This window comes from Mangifera indica, chromosome 16, assembly GCF_011075055.1.
Source record: "Mangifera indica cultivar Alphonso chromosome 16, CATAS_Mindica_2.1, whole genome shotgun sequence".
In the NCBI taxonomy this organism is placed as follows: Eukaryota; Viridiplantae; Streptophyta; class Magnoliopsida; order Sapindales; family Anacardiaceae; genus Mangifera; species Mangifera indica.
In genome coordinates this window covers 12,269,893-12,288,507 of record NC_058152.1, presented here as the reverse complement: position 1 = coordinate 12,288,507, position 18,615 = coordinate 12,269,893, and the positions used below count along the sequence as shown (strand labels likewise).

Below are 18,615 nucleotides of genomic sequence, written 5' to 3'. Positions count from 1 at the left end.
GAGAGGAAATTTTGGCCTTAAATTTCCCAAGTAAGATCACAAGAACTTGCTCAACTATCTTGCTTTCAGGTATCTCTTCACCAAGCAATGCTAATTGGTTGACAACTTTCATAAGTCTGTTAATATACTCTTTCACAGCTTCACTCTCTTTCATTTTCAACAATGTAAACTCCCTCTTCAAGTTAAATATTTGCATTTGCTTTGACCTGTCACTACCATGAAACTTCAATCTTAGCTTATCCCAAGCTTCTTTTGTTGTCTCACAAGTCATTAGTCTTGCAAAAATCGCATCAATGACAACTGAATGTATGTAAGAAAGTGTTTTATATACCTTTTGGCAACTTTCTTTTAATGGTATTTGATTTGGTTTACTGTTAGGTTATCTGGGAAAGAAACTGGTTCCTTCCTTATCTTAATAGCATCCTAAAGGTCAAAAGCTCTCAAGTAGGCGTTCATTTTAACTGACCATATAGGGTAATTTTCTATAGAAAAAACTGGAGCTGCACCACCAGTGAAGTTGCTTGATGCCATCAGTTTCTTGTCTCTGAACTCGATGTTTTTTTCATAGCACTTTGGTTTTTCTTCAACCATTCTTCTCTGCTATACAAGCCCTTTGATAAGAATAAAGAGCTTTGATACCAGATTATTGGTTTTAGTTTATGCAATGAGTTTTTAATGAAAAAAAGAGAAAACGCTAATGTTGCTGCTAAAAATGTTTTTGTTGCAAAAGTTCTACTTCTTTTCATTACTTTTTCTGAATAAATATTACATGACTTAGCTTACAAAAAGTTAGAAAATCAGTTACTGTTCAAATGGATTTAAGCATAGCCATTGACTTAAACTAACACATATTAACTTGTGTCAAACCTTTACCTAACACACCTAAAATTATCAACTTTACAAAAGCACAAGTTAATTACAAAAGCATTACATCATAGTTACCAGGAAAATGCTGTCGTTATGCCACATCAATGTTAAAATTCCAACTCAGCTTCCAACTACTGCTAGTTCACTCCAGCACATCAAAAACCACGCAATGAGACATGATATTTATGTGGTTTTATCCCCGAAACCTAATATGGTTTTGGGTCTTTCCCACCCCAAAACCTAACTTAAGGGGTCAGAATTTCTCTTGCACTTATACATCCACACCAAACTTAATTTTCAGTGAATGTATTATTCTCAACAAAGAATAATAGCAAGTTTACAGCAGAATTAAACAACAACCAATATCATTTCATAGCCTACAAAATCAAATAGCAGCAACACATGGCAATAACCATATTAACACATAATTAATTAGTAGTGCGTAAAATGACCCAATTCCAAGCAATAAAATCCAAAGAACATCAAAATTAAAGTCAAGGGAATTTGTATCTGCACGCCTAGTTGCCAGCCTATCATTAGCTTGCTTACTTGAGATGAAGCCAACCTGAAAGCACATTGAGTAGCATTGAAAAGAAGACACATCAACATTTTGGAATAGAGAACTACAGAGCATAAAGCACGAATGTAAATTGCAGAAAGTTAGCAGAGTAGTTCATAAGGCAACATAAAGTAAGCTTTACCTTGAAACCATTAAACTGTTATGTAGGGAGCCACAACATCTATAAAGAATACCATAGAAAAAAGGTTCCGAGATTGGAGAACAAGCTTAGGAAAACAAGCTGCCCTAGAAATGAAGAAAATTTCCTTTGAAAGCAATACCTGTTGTATTAAATTTGCACAACCATCAGCTATCCCTTTACCATGTTACAAAGGGATATGGGAACATAAAGGGAATCTTATCAACATGTTTTGACCTAATATTATGAGCTTAGGGATTTTGTAGTTACATCATCCTTTCTGTATGAACATTTCAACCTTCAAGCTTCAATTGTACACAATATATTTCTTAAGCTCAGAACATATTCTGTAAAATAAAATGAATATTTCCTTCAATAATAACAATAATACCAATAACAACATAGCCTTATGTAATTTCTACATATGACAAATTGAACCACACAAGACCATTTTCCATGGATTATGGGTTGAGATCACTGTATAACCATTCTCTCTAAAATAAAAAAATAAAAATAAAAATCCTGATTATGTGAATTTTATTGACACATGGAGTTTCTAACAAAATCTTGATAAACCAATTTAAACATATAAGACATTTTTCATGCTAAACATATAAATCATATATTTCAAATGAAAGGGAAATAACTAGAGGAAACAATTAAAGGATGCCTTACAAAATATTTATTATTATTAGTTAAAGGAAGAACAAAAGTCAATGAAAAGAGTTGAAAGAAGATTTGACAGGTTAAATTCAATATTTGAGTCTGATAAGGCCATTAATTGTTACTATTTTAATTTATAATTCCCTTGTGTTATGTGGAAATCTGATGCAATCTAATAGGATTACTTATCTTTTTGCTTTTAGGAAGCTTTGAGCAATTTTGGAATAAATAGGGCCAAAAAGAGGAAAAACTGGAGCAGATATATTAAACTGGAAATTTCGTAATGCAGACTAGGCGTGGGCACGTGAAAGAAGAGAGCAGAATCTGGAAAGCAGATCTGAACGTCCAGATCTGTTGCAAGAGTCCATAAAATATTAAGATTCGCTTCCAAGGAAAGGGATAATCACCAGCTGGAAAAGAGGATTAATTGAGCTAAATAAGGAATGATATTTTTGGAAGAAGAATTTATATTAAAAATACATATCTTTTCCTTTCTTTTTGGGAAGATATGTATCACTTTGCTTGATTGGTTTAGGAGATTAGGATTGATTTCAATTTCCAGATTTTTAGTAGGAAGATAATATATATATATTCTTATTTTTATTTGAGAATTATCAACCATTGTACTTAGAGAATTAGAGAGAAAAGCATGGTCTACAGTGGCTGAATAATTTATCTTGGTTGAAGGGATCTGAAACCATGGAACTACAATGATTGTGAGATTTATTTTTGTTCTTTAATGCATCTTTTTATTTATTCGAGTATTGATTATCTTTCTGAATTATTTGTTTATGATTGTGTTGGTTGATTTCTAAGGCGCGCGATTAGTTTATCAATTAATATAATCTACGGCTAGTTTAGGTGCTGAATCCGTAATTGTTCAATCCATCTAATCGAAGTGGCAACTAGGTTTATCGTTTGCTGCGTCAGAAGCTATAATCCTAGGAAAATAATCAACTAGATTAAATGCAACGTCGTACGTTTGTGTTGTCTTGCTTCGTTGGTCTTTCTAATTCGTAATGCTATTGTTTAATTAAATTCGAGATCGTATCCGAATTATTAATCAATAAGGGTTAATTGAAATACATGTTTTTGGTTAACTAATCGTAAGGAAGGACAGGTTAATTTAATACCACAATGAATATTTGAATAATTAATTTGATATTTTGTTTCGATGATCGATCGTAGTTCCAATGGTGGATGTGACCGAAGACCAAGGTTTGTTAAATCGATTTATTCCTTTTAGATTATTTTACTGAATTTTTAATTAGTGTTTTTTTCATTATAATTTGCATTCACTTCAAAACCCCCCTTTTTATTTATTTGTTCCGATTTATTCGTGATGACATACTAATCAAAGCTCTTCGAGGGATCGATCCCTACTTTCCTTTACTACATCTTTGTTGCAGGAATTTAGGATTTAATTTGGGTGTCAACGACAGCACGTACCAAATTTTGGCGCCGTTGCCGGGGAGTTTTTAATTTGTATATTCGTTACGCGATCTTTGAAACAAGCTAGTTTACAGTTTGATCCAGAAATTGAAAAGACTGCAAAAGGGCTGAGAAAAGAAGCGAAAAGGAGACTGCAAGCACACAAATCTGCTTACGAAACAGAGGAAAACATGGCTGAAAATCAGACTTTAAGAGAGCTTGCTGCTCCAGATTTAAATCAACAACCACATTGCATTACTTTTCCAAATTTAGATGTTAATATCACCTTCGAATTAAAATCTGGACTAATTCATCTTTTACCTATTTTTCGTGGTTCTGCAGGTGAAGATCCTCATAAACATTTAAAGGAATTTCATGTGGTGTGCACCGGAATGAAACCGAATGGAGTAACCGAAGAACAAATCAAGATGAGGGCTTTTCCGTTTTCTTTGAAAGCTGATGCGCAAGATTGGTTGTATTATCTACCTGCTGGAAGTATCACTACTTGGCATGAGATGAAAAGATTGTTTCTACAAAAAATTTTTCCAGCATCAAGAGCAGCCAGCATAAGGAAAGAAATATGTGGCATTAGGCAGCAGAGTGGAGAGTCTTTATACGAATACTGGGAACGCTTTAAAAAACTTTGTGCGAGCTGTCCACATCACCAAATTAGTGACCAGCTGCTTATTCAATATTTCTACGAAGGACTTCTATCGAATGAGAGAAATATGATTGATGCGGCAAGTGGTGGAGCATTGGCCGACAAAACACCTGAAGCAGCCCGGAATTTAATTGCAAATATGGCGTCAAATTCACAACAATTTGGAAATAGATTAGACCATTCGACTCGACGCGTCAATGAGGTAAATGTATCTTCTCTTGAAAGCCGACTTGATGATCTAACTACTCTTGTACGTCAAATGGCTGTAGGAAAAACAGAGGTAGCGAAAGTTTACAGAATCTGCTCGGTAGGAGGACATCCAACTGATATGTGCCCAACACTTCAGGAGGACTGCTCTAAACATGCTAATGCAGTGGACGAATTTTTAGGACAGCAGCAGCGAAATCATAATTATAATCCCTATTCAAATACCTACAACTCTGGTTGGAGAGACCATCCTAATTTTCGTTATGGGAATGCAAATACGAGTCAGCCTTCAAATAATTTTCAGCCGTATCAGCAGCCCTATGTTCCTAGACAATAGCAACCAACCCAAAATTCTGGTTCAGGTACATCTCTTGAGGATATTGTTAAAACTTTGGCTACTAACACTGTGAAATTTCAGCAGGAAACCAGAATCAGCATTCAAAATCTAGAAAATCAAATGAGTCAGATGGCTACTGCAATCAGTAGGCTGGAGGCACAAAATTCAAGCAAACTACCGTCACAAACTGTGATGAACCCAAAGGAGAATGTTAGTGCCATAATGTTGAGGAGCGGAAAGGAGCTGGAGATGCCAATTAAAGCACAACTTGCACCAAAACAGCTAGCAGAAAACAGAGAAAAATTGGTAGCAGAAAATAATTCTTCCGAAAAGGTAGCGACAGATAAATATCTTTCTTTCAGTGAATACAAACCTGTTCCTCCTTTTCCTGAAGCTTTAAAACTGAAGTACGAACATAATGCGGATTTATATGAGACCTTTCGAGAGTGTGAAGTCAATATTCCACTGTTTGATGCAATGAAACAAGTGCCTCACTATGCTAAATTTTTGAAAGAGCTGTGTACATTGAAAAAAAAGCAAAAACTCAAAAGGTATGAAAAAATAAAGGTAGGAGAAAATGTTTCAGCCATAATTCGCAAAAATCTTCCTGAAAAATGCAAAGATCCAGGTATGTTTTGCATCCCTTGCACAATAGCAGGCACAAAAATTGAAAAAGCCATGTTAGATTTAGGAGCATCTATTAATGTAATGTCATATTCTATTTATTCTGCTCTTAATCTTGGACCTTTAGAAAAAACTGGCACAGTTATTCAGTTGGCCGATAAATCAAATGTATATCCCAAGGGGTTAATTGAAGATGTTCTTATTCAGGTTAATGATAAATTAATTTTTCCAGCTGATTTTTATGTTCTTGACATGGAAAATAATGACCAATCTGCACCTATTTTACTAGGAAGACCCTTTCTAAAAACAGCTAAAACGAAAATTGATGTTCACAAAGGCATATTGACCATGGAGTTTGATGGTGAAGCTGTCCAATTTAATATTTATGATGCTATGAAATATTCTGATGTGGATTTTCCTGTGTATTCAGTTGATTTAATTGATTCTCTAGCGCAGGATATACTTGATGGTGATGATGAATTAAAGGTGGCTAACCATAAAAATATTTTGAAAGAAAGAGATGAATTTAAATTAATTTCAGATGTGCAGAATGCAGGGACAAAGATGAATGAATTCAGAGAGCTGAAAAATACAGGTAATTTATTTTATATTGAGTTGCCAGTGCCTAATGAAAAATTGTCACCTTCTATTTTGCAGGTACCAGAGCTGGAGCTGAAACCTCTTCCAAATCACCTTAAATATGTGTACCTTGGAGATGGGGAAACCTTACCAGTGATCATTTCCAGCAAGTTAAATGAGCAGCAAGAAGAGAAACTGGTGCAAATTTTGAAGAAGCTAGAGATTCAGAGCTTAGCGACATCAAAAGTATTTCAAGTTAATGGTCATAGACTCAAACTGTTTTACAAAGGAGTGCCAGCTGAAAACATCAGAGAAGTGGAGTTGAAAGATCCCGGATAAATAAATGAAGGCATTACGTCGAGCCGACGACTGTAAACAAAGGCGCTACTTGGGAGGCAACCCAAGCTTTCAATCTTATTTTAATTAATGCTTAAATTTTAATTTTCTAGACATTTGCTTTAATTTCGGTTTATGTGTTCCAATTTTAGTTTTAGGATTTTTAGATATTTAATTAGCAATTATTTTATGATTTTCGCTTAGGTTTATTTTAATTTATTTTCATGTTACTGTTCAATCGTCTTCTTCCTCCTGCAGGTTCCAGTGAGCTGTCTGTAAATGTTCATGGGGGAGAAATCTGCATTTTGGTATTCTGGAACTGGGTCATGTGCTTCCGTCAAAAGTCTGGCTTCTGCTTTGCTATTTTCTTAAATTCAAGGGGGTCATATGATTTAGTGTAATTATAAGGCTGGGTTTATATGCTTCCAGAGACCATATTTGCCAAACCTACGCCTCACAATTTCTCTCCAACTAAAATAAAAACCTAGCAGCCCCTTTCCTCCATTCTGCAACACCATGGTCAGAACCCATTCACAACATCAAAGAGCAGCAAAAAACCCACTCATCGGAGGCCTCCTACACCAGAGCTGTTATCAAAATCTGAAGAATCTTCCATCAATTGCAACTCTCTAAAAATTCGAACTACTGTTCCTTTTCCCCAAATCCAGAGAAGTCTTCTTTCCCTTTTCTTTTAAATTTCAGTTCTCATTATATTTTGTTTTGTTTAAACATTGAGGACAATGTTTGGTTTAAGTGTGGGGGAGGGTTTATTTGTGTTTTAATTTTCTGCTGTTTATTTTTCTGTTGTGTACTATTCTGTCCTTCAGTTTTATTTTATTTTTTTTTTTCCTGCTCTGTTTTATTTACTTGTTCTATTCTTCTCTGCTCTATTCTTCTTTGTTCTGCTTTTATTTTGTTTTGTTTCTCTGTCAGTTTTTTTTTCTGTCTTCTTTGTGTTATGCTTATTCTATTATGCCTAAAAAAAAAAAAATTTTTTTTTTTTTACTGCGTTCTGTGTATGTTGCTGTTCATTGCTGGATAAAGTTTGATTTTCATTAATATGGCAGCTAGTATATCCTTCCCTGTTTTAAGTCAGCTAAACAGTCCATTAATCTCACTTTGAATGAATTAATTTGTATGCATGCCTTGGAATTTAGTCGATTCAATAGGAGAGCATTGTGCACTGATTTGTTAGATTAATTAGGGGTATGCATTTAAACAAATTTTGATAATTGAGTGCTCGAGTTTGTTTGAAGTTGAGGTGAATTTATTTAACTCGTGAGTTTTGAGCCGAAAAAGATTGAAACATTCATATCAATCTATATTTTCTTTGATGAGTGCTATTCTTCCATGTGAATATATCTCTAGAACTTGCTTTGAACCGTTTCGAGACCACATTGAAATATGCATGCATGAAAATGATAAAGGCATTCTTGTTCGAACCCTTTAGCTTAAAAAGCCAACCTATTTTAATTTCCTTAGTTAGCCCCTTGAGCCTTACAAAACCCTTGATTCTTTGTGCTAAAACCATATTACAAACCCAAGCCTTCAAGTAAAAATCCTCACCCAACCATGAAAATAAGCAAGGCATTTAAACAAAAATTTGTTGCTTGGTGAATTTGTTGTCTTGAGAAATTTAAATGTGGGGGAAAAGGGAACTTAATTGTATAAGAAGAGATGATGAAAAGAAGTTGGCATGGATAGTGCTATTGAGATTGCCTTATGTTGTTATTTTTGCTACCCAATTCTCTTAGTTATTCAAAAAAAAAAAAAAAAAAAGAAAGAAAAGAAAAAAATGCTGTAACAGAAAAGAAAAAAAAAAGAAAAAGAAAAAAAAGACAGAAAAAAAAAAAAAGGAAGTTGAAAAATAGAGAAGAGAAAAATAATAGCAATTAGCAAAGAAATATGGTGAATGTGGTGGCTTTAGCTTTATATTTTTGTTCCCCTTAGGTGTTTAAATGTTTTGTTAATATTCATGGTTTTAACCTTTTGTATCCATTAATCCTCACCTTTCCCCAAAACCCCATTACAACCTAAAATAAAGTCCTTTTGATTTATGCATGTATATAATCTAAGTGGTGGAGATTTGGTGTATAAGCAAGCTTATGGTAGAACGTTTGCTTTGGAAGAATTTGAGCGAAACACCGAACCATTAAACACATGAGTGATATGAGTGATAACCGTGAGGATGATTCACCGAAGCTTTATACATGCTTTAGAATGTAATTATCTTGATTTGTCTTTGTGCATATTTCTTTGTAAAATTTGATAATGATGTGTGTTGATGCTTGAATCTTGGTTGGGTTGAATTTTAAGGTATGCACACTTTTTGGTATCGTGAGAAAAGAGATTGATGGAACCTTTTTGTGTTTGTTTTGTTTTGTTTTTTTGTTTTACTCGAGGACGAGCAAAAGATAAGTGTGGGGGAATTTGATAAGGCCATTAATTGTTACTATTTTAATTTATAATTCCCTTGTGTTATGTGGAAATCTGATGCAATCTAATAGGATTACTTATCTTTTTGCTTTTAGGAAGCTTTGAGCAATTTTGGAATAAATAGGGCCAAAAAGAGGAAAAACTGGAGCAGATATATTAAACTGGAAATTTCGTAATGCAGACTAGGCGTGGGCACGTGAAAGAAGAGAGCAGAATCTGGAAAGCAGATCTGAACGTCCAGATCTGTTGCAAGAGTCCATAAAATATTAAGATTCGCTTCCAAGGAAAGGGATAATCACCAGCTGGAAAAGAGGATTAATTGAGCTAAATAAGGAATGATATTTTTGGAAGAAGAATTTATATTAAAAATACATATCTTTTCCTTTCTTTTTGGGAAGATATGTATCACTTTGCTTGATTGGTTTAGGAGATTAGGATTGATTTCAATTTCCAGATTTTTAGTAGGAAGATAATATATATATATTCTTATTTTTATTTGAGAATTATCAACCATTGTACTTAGAGAATTAGAGAGAAAAGCATGGTCTACAGTGGCTGAATAATTTATCTTGGTTGAAGGGATCTGAAACCATGGAACTACAATGATTGTGAGATTTATTTTTGTTCTTTAATGCATCTTTTTATTTATTCGAGTATTGATTATCTTTCTGAATTATTTGTTTATGATTGTGTTGGTTGATTTCTAAGGCGCGCGATTAGTTTATCAATTAATATAATCTACGGCTAGTTTAGGTGCTGAATCCGTAATTGTTCAATCCATCTAATCGAAGTGGCAACTAGGTTTATCGTTTGCTGCGTCAGAAGCTATAATCCTAGGAAAATAATCAACTAGATTAAATGCAACGTCGTACGTTTGTGTTGTCTTGCTTCGTTGGTCTTTCTAATTCGTAATGCTATTGTTTAATTAAATTCGAGATCGTATCCGAATTATTAATCAATAAGGGTTAATTGAAATACATGTTTTTGGTTAACTAATCGTAAGGAAGGACAGGTTAATTTAATACCACAATGAATATTTGAATAATTAATTTGATATTTTGTTTCGATGATCGATCGTAGTTCCAATGGTGGATGTGACCGAAGACCAAGGTTTGTTAAATCGATTTATTCCTTTTAGATTATTTTACTGAATTTTTAATTAGTGTTTTTTTCATTATAATTTGCATTCACTTCAAAACCCCCCTTTTTATTTATTTGTTCCGATTTATTCGTGATGACATACTAATCAAAGCTCTTCGAGGGATCGATCCCTACTTTCCTTTACTACATTTTTGTTGCAGGAATTTAGGATTTAATTTGGGTGTCAACGACAGCACGTACCAGAGTCCACTAACCATACAGAAGAAATGACAAAGCAACCACTTTTTATTAGGGCACAACTATAAGGAAGATGCTTACTACTTACTAGTATGTGTTGAGGACATAAAATTTACAATACACACACACACACACACACACACACACATATATATAAATAATGTTTTTTATTTTTTCTAATGTTTTGGACATTTTTTTTAATTCAACTTACAGTTCGTGTACCATCCATTGCTTGTATATTTCTGAATGAGGAGACCATCTATTTAAAATTTCGTACGATCCTTGTAAACTCCCCCATTGGTCATGCTCCTCGCAACAATTTAGACAGCACTTCAAACAGTCATTAATAGAGCAATTTATAGTATTCAATCTCTTGTCTCTGTCCACTCTTAGATCTCTTCTCAAATCATCATCTTTGGCATGCAATAAAGTCACTCCGCATTTATTAACGAAGGATATAACATTGCCATTTTTAGTTACATGTTCAACAAAGAACACAATGCTACCCTCGCTATTCAAATTAAGTGTAAGCAATTGCAAGGACATGATACTATAATCATAACCTACAAATACATGATCTGATTCAATAACCTCACCCTTCAATCCTTCTGATATGAATAATCGGCCAGAGGAAATGATCTCTTCATTAACAGCCAGGCTAAATCCAACTCGGATAATTCTAAGTTGTTGATAGTCTTGTAATGATACAGCAACACACAAAGCAAAACCAATTAAGTTATCATTCAACCAACCAGCTAGAAACTCTATGAAAGATGTATTACTTTGTAAGGCAAACCACTTTGGAATTTCACTTCCAGGGTAACATATGCAGGCTTTTGCAAGAGAAGTTGTCCCTCGTGTTTTGTTGTCCTGCATGTCCATCACTTCTTTTAGTTTCTATATTGCTTTGAGACACACACACACACATATATACACACATATTTAACCCCATTTGAATAATACTAGATATTTAATATTACATCGCATGAAACTCTTATATTCATAAATCAGCAGTCCGAGTAAAAATTCCATATAGAAAATATTTTGATTACTGAATTATCAACTTTGTCTTAGATTATTCTTTATTATTAATTAGATAATTTTAATATCTAGTAATGTTTTATCATTTTATATGCATTAGAATTTATCACAAATTAAAGTTCCTGATCAAGACTACCTAGCATTTCATTATATCAAATAAAAAAATTAAATATATTAATTATTTAATTAACAATAGTAAAATTTTACGTATAAGAATATTATATAATTAAAAAACCATATATTAAATGTAATTTTGTATAATATAATTTAAAGTTAAGATATATTGAGAATAAAAGTGAGTCAACTAAGGAAGTTATGTTTAAAGGGAGACACTGAGAATAAAGGGAGTTGTATTTTAGAGTACATTGAGAATAAAAGTGTGAGAACTGCAAAGTGGTGGATTTGTTTGTAATTGTGATAAATATTATCGTGTTATAAAAGTTTTCATAAATTGATGAACTTGTCTTCTCATTAAAACAAAGGATGGGTTTTTGTTATTAATGTAAAACGATGACTTTAAACCAAAACTAATCATTTCATAACAAAGGGGAAAAAGTTATGTAAAATGTAGAAGGTTTGATTAGGTTTTCATATCCCTTTCTTGTTCTTGATTTTTTGTTATCTCTTTCACCAAATCTTCATTCTTCATTCATTAGATTTGAGTTTCTCTCAAATCATCTAGTGTTCATGCATTTAATGATTGATGAGGTAGGTGAGTTTTGTATGCAGTTTTTGTTATGAATTTGAATTGACATGGACCCTAAATGGCGTCACTTGCAATAGTTGTAATTTGGAAACAAATTGTTAAAAGATGTTGTGTAACGAATTTTCAAAATAGAATGAAATTAACTATTCATTATCTTCTTCATTCTCTCCTTAGCAAGCATTAGTTTGAAATTTTCACCAACCAAAAGTAAATAGATCTTATAGAGGAAAGGGTAGTGACAAGACTAAGCCAAAAGGCATTCTAAGGTTGATCCATGAAGCCTGAATTTCTAAGTTCAATGAAGTGGACCTTGACAATTTGCTTTTGCAAGCTGAATATTTCTTTGAGGTAGATGGAATAGCTCCAAAAAACTTGGATAAGGTGGCACCTCTTCACCTAGAGTACAACACCCATAGGTAAGCCCAAAGACACTTTCATCATTTTCTCTATCTTGTTATGAATTAAGTTCTCTAATAGGGATGGTCGTTCACTATAAGGGTGATGTTTGTCCATGCTTTGAAGGGCAAAAATGTCATTTCACATTAAGCACATGAAAATGATAGTAAAAAAAGCACACACCCACGTAATCAACAAATTTGAATTTCTAGATAAGGATGAGTTTCATAACAATTTGAAAATTGTCTTTATTGAGTAATGCCACACTCGTGCATGTGTAGAGAACATATGACTGTGTGTCATGTTTGACAAGCAAAATAAAAAAAGGCATAAGGCCTGATGTGCATTATTTTGCACTCATATTTTTTACAGTCAAATAATAGCCATGAAAAGAGAAAGAAAGAGTGACCAAAAGAGTCTTGGGAGGAGGATAGGATCGTTGGAATCACCACAACCATGTGAAGAATTGTTTGATTGCCAGAGAAAAAGTAAGTATGCTAGTCTTTTTGGCTAGTCAGTTAAGAGAAAAAAAGTCTTTTTGCCAAAGAAAAAACTAAAGAGAGTTATGTTTAAGGGGAGATGTTGAGAATAAAAGTAAGTTAACTAATGAAGCTATGTTTAAGGGGAGATGTTGAGAAAAGAGAGAGTTATGTTCAAGGGTAGATGTTGAGAATAAAAGTGTGAGAAGTGCAAAGTGGTTGATTTGTTTGTAATGGTACTTAAGTGTCAGAGTTGCAAAGTGGTGAATCTGATTGTAATTAAATCAAAACGGTGAGTTTTGTTTAAAACTCATACTTTCCTTATAGCACAAACAGGAAGAAGAAAACCGAACCACTTTATTCAAGACAATATAAGGGTAGGTATATTTGTTAATTTTATAAAAATAAAAAATTTTAATCCACACGTCTTTTACTTTTAATATGAAATATATGTATACTCATTTAATTATTCAATCTTTTGAATTATAAATTTTGAATATTCAAATTTTATAAGAATTGACATCATAAGAAAACTAAGAAAGTGAGAGAGATAGACTTACTATAAGGCGATACCACACATCTGCATTTCTCTCAATATTTAAGAGAGCATCTGTCACATCAAATTTTAGTTTGAAACAATTGATGAAGTCGATTCCTTCCATTGAATCCCGCATACTTAGGAATATGGTTGGTAAACCTGATATTGATTCAAGAGATATGCAATTCTTTGCTTCCATACGTAGTAAGTTGCTTGGAAGCTCTGACAAAGATTTAAGCCTCTGACAATTTCTTATATAAAGCTCTTGCAACTTAGAAAGGTCTTTGATGCTCACAGGCAAGCTCTCAAACTTGTTTTGATCAAGATATAAATATTCTAATGAGAGTAATTCACCAATATTGTTAGGTAAAACTTCGATGCAACAATCAACCAGGTTTAGCTTTGTCATCTTTTGGAAGATTGATAAATGGATGAGTGGGATACTTGATCGGTTTTGCATCTTACATTTTGCAAAAGACAATGTCTTAAGGTTGATCAAACTTGTTACAAATGTTGGTATATTTGCTAAAGCAATTTCCTCTAGTTCAAGTTCCTCCAAGGTCGTTAAAGTTCCCAGGTCATTCGGTAATCTGTTGAGTTTGGTACAACCCGAGAGATAAAGACATTTAAGAGATTTCAACTCATGAATACTCTCAGGTAACCTCTCAAGTCTTGAGCATTTTCTAAGACTCAATTTTACTAGTCTATATAGATGCTCTATTGATAGCAATTCTTTTATTGAAGTTCCATTCAGATATAACTTTTCAACTGTACAAGGGAGATATGGAACTGTCTTGAGATTTGAGCAATTGGAGAGATTAACTTCTTGAAGAGATTTCCAATAAACACTGATTGGAAGATTATCAAAGCCTTTGCAGCCTTGTAGATTCAGGATAATAAGTTTATGGAGATTATGAATAGATGAGAAACTTTCAAGCAAATTTGTACAATCTTCCAGAATCAAGCTCTCAAGATTTGGGATAAGTGAAAAATCTGGCATTCTGCATAGACGCTTAGAGTGACTGAGATCAATATGTTTCAAATTAACAAGTTTCTGCAACAAAAAAATAAAAATAAAAATGAAAATAAATGTATTAAAGCAACATATTTAACGTAAACGTATTTACAATTTAAGGGGGAAAAATGTAGCAATATAAAAGCTAACATATACCTGATTACCAGTCCAAAGTTTTTTAACTTTGCTATAGCGCATGTAAAGTGCGACAAGGTTCTTTGGATTAAAATTGTGTGGCAATGATTTGGCAGGATATTTATCCCAGCAAAAGTACCTTAGCTCAAAGAAATTAAATTTAAGGACCTCAAAACCATGCACCTTCTTTTCATCCTTGGACCTATGTTTTTTCAGTAATCTTATGTTATGGCACAATGCAGAGGAATCAGATTCAAACACCTTGTTTTCAGGTTCGGACCCATAAAATTCCAAGAATCGTAGGTTTTGCATGTTGTTGAAAGCTTTGTGATTTAAATGCAACTCTGCTACTTTAGACATATCCAAGCGTATACTTCGAATTGCTCTAGTTCCCTGATAATCAAGAGAATATATATTGATTAAAAGTCAGTTTGAATTTGATTAATTACATCAATTCTTGAGTAATTTACTCCGAAATATCATGTATATTATCTTTTCAATTTTCCTTTTCAAAAAGTGCAAATATAAGAAATGTAAGAGATGTGCCATTATTATCCAAGAACAATTAAATTTATATATTATTATTTCTCATGTATAAAGTAGAAATAGAAAATTAGTGTTTTGGCTCTTACCGTATTATACTTCAATACTGAAAAAATATCCGCATAATCCCACAACCGACTACGTTTGCCAGGATCATCAATTGATTCTTGCTGAACAATTGCTCTACCCATTTCTTCAAGTAAATCATGCATTGTTATAGTGTCAAATGAAGTAATTATTAGAGACCTTTCAATGAGAACATTTATATAAATGTGAGAGTCCAAGTCACGAGCATTTAAGATTGCTTCTATAAGATCTCTTTTATAACCTTTAAAGAAACATGCAATATCCAAAAATATGTCCTTTTCTCTATCATGTAATCCTTCATAACTTACTTTTAGCACCTTCTGAATATCCCCATAAGTATTAATACTTTTCAAGTTTTTTAGCGCACTTTCCCATTCTCTCTTTGTTCGCTTAAATAGAAAGGAACCTAAAACTTTAAGAGCTAGTGGAAGACCTTCAACACATGCTACTACACTTGTTGATAGCCCGATGTAATCTTCTGCTGGGTTGCTTTCTGTAAAGGCATATTGGGTAAAAAGTTGAAAAGCTTTATCAAAAGCTAATCCTTTCATCTCATGTATATGATGCACTCCACAATTTGCTAGCACTTGCTTATCCCTTGTCGTTATGATTATCCGACTTTCTGAATTCAAGTAGTCAAAAACTTTCATTAAAAAATCCATTTGTTTTAAATTTGCAGTCACATCATCAAACACAATCAGAACTTTCTTACGGCTAAGTCTTTCTCTTGGGAAGATGAATCCAATATTGGGATGTATATCCCCTAAAAGTGCATGACTGAGTTTTTGGCGCATGTCATTTAATCCCCTACTTTTCTCTAATTCTTCTCTAATATTTTCAATGAAATAAGAAGCTTCAAACTGCCCAAAGATTTTGTTGAATACAGTAGTAGCAAGAGTAGTCTTACCTATGCCCCCAATGCCCCAAATTCCTATTTTGCAAACACCCTTTGTACATAGTAAATTTTCAATCTCCTCAATTGATGAATCTAATCCAACTAGGTTATTGGTGTGAATTATTGAGGAGTCGTAGTCCAATCTTCTCAAAATTTCATCAACAATATTATTTACAAGTGATGCTTCATTCCTAAAAAGTAAAAAAGATGAAAAGGACACTAAATGAGACGATAAATAACGATATAAGGAAATATAGAATAACTTCAATGCTATTCTGTTTCTTGTGACTATTCATTGAATAAAATTTTTAAAATGTGTCATGACATAAAAAATTAAATACTCAGTGGCACAAAATTTTGGATTCAAATATAATAGATCATCACCATCCATATCCTAAACACTTACAAAACTTATCAATGGTCAAATTCAATTCATGGAAAAATGAATTACTCAGTATAATCCAAAAGAGAAATTTATAAACAGATTATGGTTACAAATATATGATTTCAATTATAAATTAAGGATAGAAATAGAAATATCATATATTACGCTTTTCAAGCAGAAATAAATTTAATGTTACCTGTAGTTCTTTGAATCAAAACCAGATAGGTTGGCTGCATCCCTCAAAGCAGTCCTCCATCTCTGCAACATCTTCAAATCATCCATAAAACGCTTTTCCAGCTCACCAAATGCAATCCCAAAATCTCCTCTTTGATTCCTGACATCAGATGGATCTACTTCATAGAAGACCGGTATTACGATCTGATCATACTTGTTCTTACATTTAACTATCACTTCAAGTTCTTTGAGACACCATCTAGAGGCAGGGTAGCCTTTAGAGAAAATGATAACCGAGATCTTTGAATGTTCAATTGCCTTCAAGAGAGATGGGGAAATTTCTTCTCCTCTGATAAGATTATCATCAATGAAAGTTTTAATTTTTTTCTGACAAAAGGCTTCATATAGATGACTGGTAATCTTTTTCCGGGTGTCCACACCGCAGAAACTAAGGAAAACCTCATACTTTATTTTAGGAGTGATGGAAGAAGAAGAAGAAGAGGCCATTACCTGCAAGGGAAGAGAGGCACCTCGGATAAACAAAGAAAGCTAATTGAGTAATTGAACTATATTCCACAATATCTAAGTATTTCTTACTGTACATTTCCACTCTCATCTCTTTTCTGGGAAGATGCCCTGCCTTTTTCTTTTTTGCTTTATCTGTTTTCCCGGAAAATATGCCGTGTCTTTAGTCTTTGTCATCCGTGAACATTAAGCTGTCTTTTGATTCTACTTTCATTTTATTTTCGAGCAAGTGGCCTTGCCTTTTCTTTTTTAATTGTTTCTCGGCCAAATGATATGTCCCACCCAAGTTTTAAAGAAACAACAAATTTACATCCTTCAAGTTATAAAAACTAATTAAATTCTCATCCTTCATACCCTTTTATTAATGAATCTGACAAGTTTTTTTAAATCACTATTTTACTCTTTTTATTAAAAATTATAAAATTGATATCAACATTTAATATAAATATAAAGAGAGAGAGAGAGAGAGTGAGAGAGTATATCAATATAGCTCCTACAATTTTATTTGACATTTCTTATATTTCATTATTTTTCAATTGAATCTCTAATAAATTGTTTTCATTCAACCTTGATCCCATTAAATTTTATCTTCGGGTCCACCATATGGCAAGAGATGATGAACTCTCACTTAAATGTGTTTTGGGGTGGGAAAGTAGATGCAAATATTCCCTTCCATCTTGGATGATTAGAAAAAGAAGGGAATATAGAACAAAATAAAAAGAGAAGCAACAATGCCATGTACCTTCCTAATCAAGTTATACTATTATAGTCTAGATTTTATGATATGAATTAATTATTTGTTAATAAGGTCTTTAAAAAAATTATTATTAAGTAATTCATGTTGAATTTAGCAATTGCATTGATTAAAAAAGAAAATCATGTGAAACATCCTCTATTATCCGAGAATGTTTAATTGTTACATAATTTTTGAATGTAAAATCATAATATTTTGATCAAACATGTGGAGTGACTTTGTTGTATGTCAAAGATGATGAAAAGAGAAGCAAGTGGAGTGACTTTGAGGATTCTTCCGTCTTTCTCTGGTTTTTGTTATTAATGTATTTTTATTATCTTCTTCTTCGCCTTCTTTCTTTAAGATGTCCTTACACGGGTTCCATAAAAGACTATTTAGTATATAATCAACCGGTCAACTTGTTCCATTTCATTTGAGTGACTAATAACTAGATAGAAGAACAAAGATTGTGGGTGCTTCGACCAATGCGGGACTAGGCCCAACTTCCTGGCTTTGCCCAGTGGAGTTATGGTCAGATCAACTAAAACTACTCAAGTAATGATGGAGCTGTATATGGAATTAGTGGGTTTGGGGATAAGAGCATGAAGGCACTTGCGTTGAAGAAGAGAGCAGAGAGTGAGTTTGAGATGGGTGATTACGAGGAGGCTAAGGGATTGCTCACAGGTACAGTTTTTATTGGGAGTGGATATAAAATTTTTAAAGTTTCATGTTTACATGTGCTTGCAATTTCAGTAGTTTAATTTTCTATTGAATTTCATTGATACA

The 18,615-nt window shown here is 33.1% G+C and overlaps 1 protein-coding gene across 1 annotated transcript; it reads right to left on the bottom strand.

Annotated features, from left to right (window-relative positions):
• Positions 1-1,153: 1,153 nt before the first annotated feature.
• LOC123199214 (disease resistance protein RPP2B-like) lies at positions 1,154-17,269 on the bottom strand. Its single transcript, XM_044614130.1, has 7 exons — positions 16,594-17,269; positions 15,120-16,203; positions 14,509-14,880; positions 13,360-14,391; positions 10,389-11,047; positions 1,836-1,912; positions 1,154-1,707 (listed from the first exon to the last, which is right to left on the bottom strand). The coding sequence occupies exons 1-6, from the start codon at positions 17,076-17,078 to the stop codon at positions 1,873-1,875; spliced, it is 3,672 nt and encodes a 1,223-aa protein (XP_044470065.1). The 5' UTR covers positions 17,079-17,269; the 3' UTR covers positions 1,154-1,707; positions 1,836-1,872.
• Positions 17,270-18,615: the final 1,346 nt, after the last annotated feature.